Source organism: Penaeus japonicus, unplaced genomic scaffold (assembly GCF_977035675.1).
Source record: "Penaeus japonicus unplaced genomic scaffold, GWHDUDI00000001_assembly GWHDUDI00000001, whole genome shotgun sequence".
Lineage (NCBI taxonomy): Eukaryota > Metazoa > Arthropoda > Malacostraca > Decapoda > Penaeidae > Penaeus > Penaeus japonicus.
Window position 1 is genome coordinate 6,947,011 of NW_028234403.1, and position 2,500 is coordinate 6,949,510.

Here is a 2,500-nt window from a genome sequence, read left to right on the forward strand (position 1 = left end):
ATGTATGAGGTGATAACTTCACTTTGAATATATTCATTCATGGCAATTAAATCCAGATGTATGTATATGTCACCAAATGGCTCTAAAAATGAAAGCTTCTTCGTTATATAATTACAAAGTAAATTATAACAGTGCTTTTATTGATACTGAGATTATAAAGCCTTTTTTATCATAGAAACACACATCAAGAATTAGATATGAAGTTATCAAACAGTTTAAAGGAATGATATGAAGGGTAGAAAAAAACAAAAGGAAAAAAGTACCAATGTGTCAAGAATGTATTTAATTTAGTTATTTAATAATGCATACTGTGAGATCCCATTTTTATCTTTTGTTGTTTGTTAATAGATTGTACATTATATATTGTGCCCTTGTTTCTAGAGGCATGTCCAATTGGCTGTTTAGATTTTTTTTGTATTTTTATAATGGTGTTTTTGTTATATTTTGTAAGTCCCTTTATATAATCATATATTGTACTGTGTAAAAGATACACTTTTAAAAAAGATAAACAATTGAACAATGAAAACAATTAATTTTATTCATGACATCCTGAATAAGTGAGGTTTTGAAAACTGTATGAATGATTTATAGTAGCTGCCATTGCCACTGGCTCAAAGGTGTCTATAGACAGGTAAAAGGTGTTGTTGGATTTCAGTTGCTATTTTCTTTCATGATAAAAAAAATATATTGCAAAAGTAGTTTCCTGTAGGGGAGTGCTATCAGTCTCTTAAAAAACACACATCTTTTCTGACTGCTTTTAAAACTTAAGGCTTCTGATGTTCTCAGTGTTTAGTTAGTTATGTTACTTTAGTGGTATAAGGAATTAAGAGTAAACAAATAATTGTAACAAATAAACACCATCAAATGTCTTGCAGAAGTTAAAGTAGGGAGGCTTTTAAATTACAAGGATCAATATGGAATGATGTGTAGTAATTCTTTTTTTGAGTATTTATATTGATATTTGTGTACTTTGTATGAAGAGAGAAGAGAAATCAAACAAATAGATGACTGTCATTCCTTTATCGTCCTGTGACATTTCATGTAATTTAAGAATTACAATATCAACTTTGGTTCATTAACAAATTATTTCATTTCATCATTCATATAGTATTTTAATCTGGTATTCCTATATCAGAATTACCCATTTCACATTCTTTACTTTAAAATGAGACAATAATGAAATATTAACGAGAAAAGAGCATAAATAAAAGAAACTTCCCTATCTATTTTCAGTATTGGATGCTCAGCATATATAGATGGGCAGGACTAATGATGGGCATAATAGCTTCCTCTACAGTGTCAATGGTACAAGTGGGAGGGGCTGTTTGAAACAGGTAGACACACAAGAGTGAAAGAGGAAAGAGCAATGGCTGAGCTCAGCAGAATTCCTGGCAGAATATGAGCACAGCCCATACTGGTCCGAGCACTTTTCTACTACACACTCTGCTGGAAAAAATGGGGTTTTGTTTAAAAGTTGTAGAGGTATTGAATCAAGCAAAAATGCCAAACTCAACAACAACAATACTCATTGATTTTTATTTTTTCCTAAAGTTGCATTGTTTGGTTCAAATTAGGGAATATTTAGATATCAGAGGTACTAATCTGGCTGCCTTTTCCCTTGAGTTGAAGTAATTGTTAAGTGAGAGCATTATTCAGAGACTAAAAAACGGGACTCAAGAAGGGTTGATCTTACTGATTCATCTATGAGTACCGAATTTGGGCCAGATAGGCTATGGCAGGATCTAGGCTATCTTCTACTATTTTGGTATTTAGAGTGTCAAGGAAAGATTTTTTTTCTCTAAAATAGTACAGCGGATGTGGAAAATGTATAGGGACAAACAGCCAGGCAGACAGAGACAGGCGAAGAACTAGAAACTAAGTTACAACAAATAATATAAAAATAGAATAAACAGACAAAAAACACAAACCATACCACTAACAACGAAAACAAACCAAAAGCATATGCCCAAATAATGATTTAAAGAAAATGAAGAGTATTGACAGAGAGAGGAAAAAGGAAATTGGTAATTATGGTGTTAATAATGCGGGGAAAGGTTATCTTATTTTCTGGGAAGAGGAATGGAAAGAAGGGATAGGGGAGGGGGAGGAGGGGAGGTGGTGGCCACCTGGATTGGTCATTATCACTTAAAGATGCCCGTAATGCATGTTCCTTCCTCCTCCAAAGTTGTTCTAGAAATTGCAAATGAAGTAGAGTTGCAGTTACTGCACTAAGTGTCAAGATAGATGCATAAAGAGTGACTGTGATTATGGTGATGTTTAGAATGGTAATTCTTGTCCATTATTTATTTTCATAGTTCAGTGCTGATTTTGATTACAATGGAGAATTGTGTGTATAATTTATTTTTAGGCTTGTACTATACTGTAATTTTTCACCGAGCAGGACAGTGTCACTGAAGGTTGATGGCAGTGATGAAGATGTTAATGTAAAAAGAAAAAAATCTTGCACACAATTCTTTGAATAGTTCAGTTATGATTTTTG

At 32.7% G+C, this 2,500-nt stretch overlaps 1 protein-coding gene across 1 annotated transcript in view; it reads right to left on the reverse strand.

The window, feature by feature from the left end:
* Positions 1–309: 309 nt before the first annotated feature.
* Positions 310–2,500, reverse strand: part of LOC122246232 (uncharacterized) — a 5,186-nt gene continuing 2,995 nt past the window's right edge. Inside the window, exon 4 of the mRNA XM_043004669.2 lies at positions 310–1,443. Coding sequence (XP_042860603.2) covers positions 1,292–1,443 — 152 coding nt within the window. The 3' untranslated portion in view covers positions 310–1,291. The remainder of the gene's footprint in view (positions 1,444–2,500) is intronic.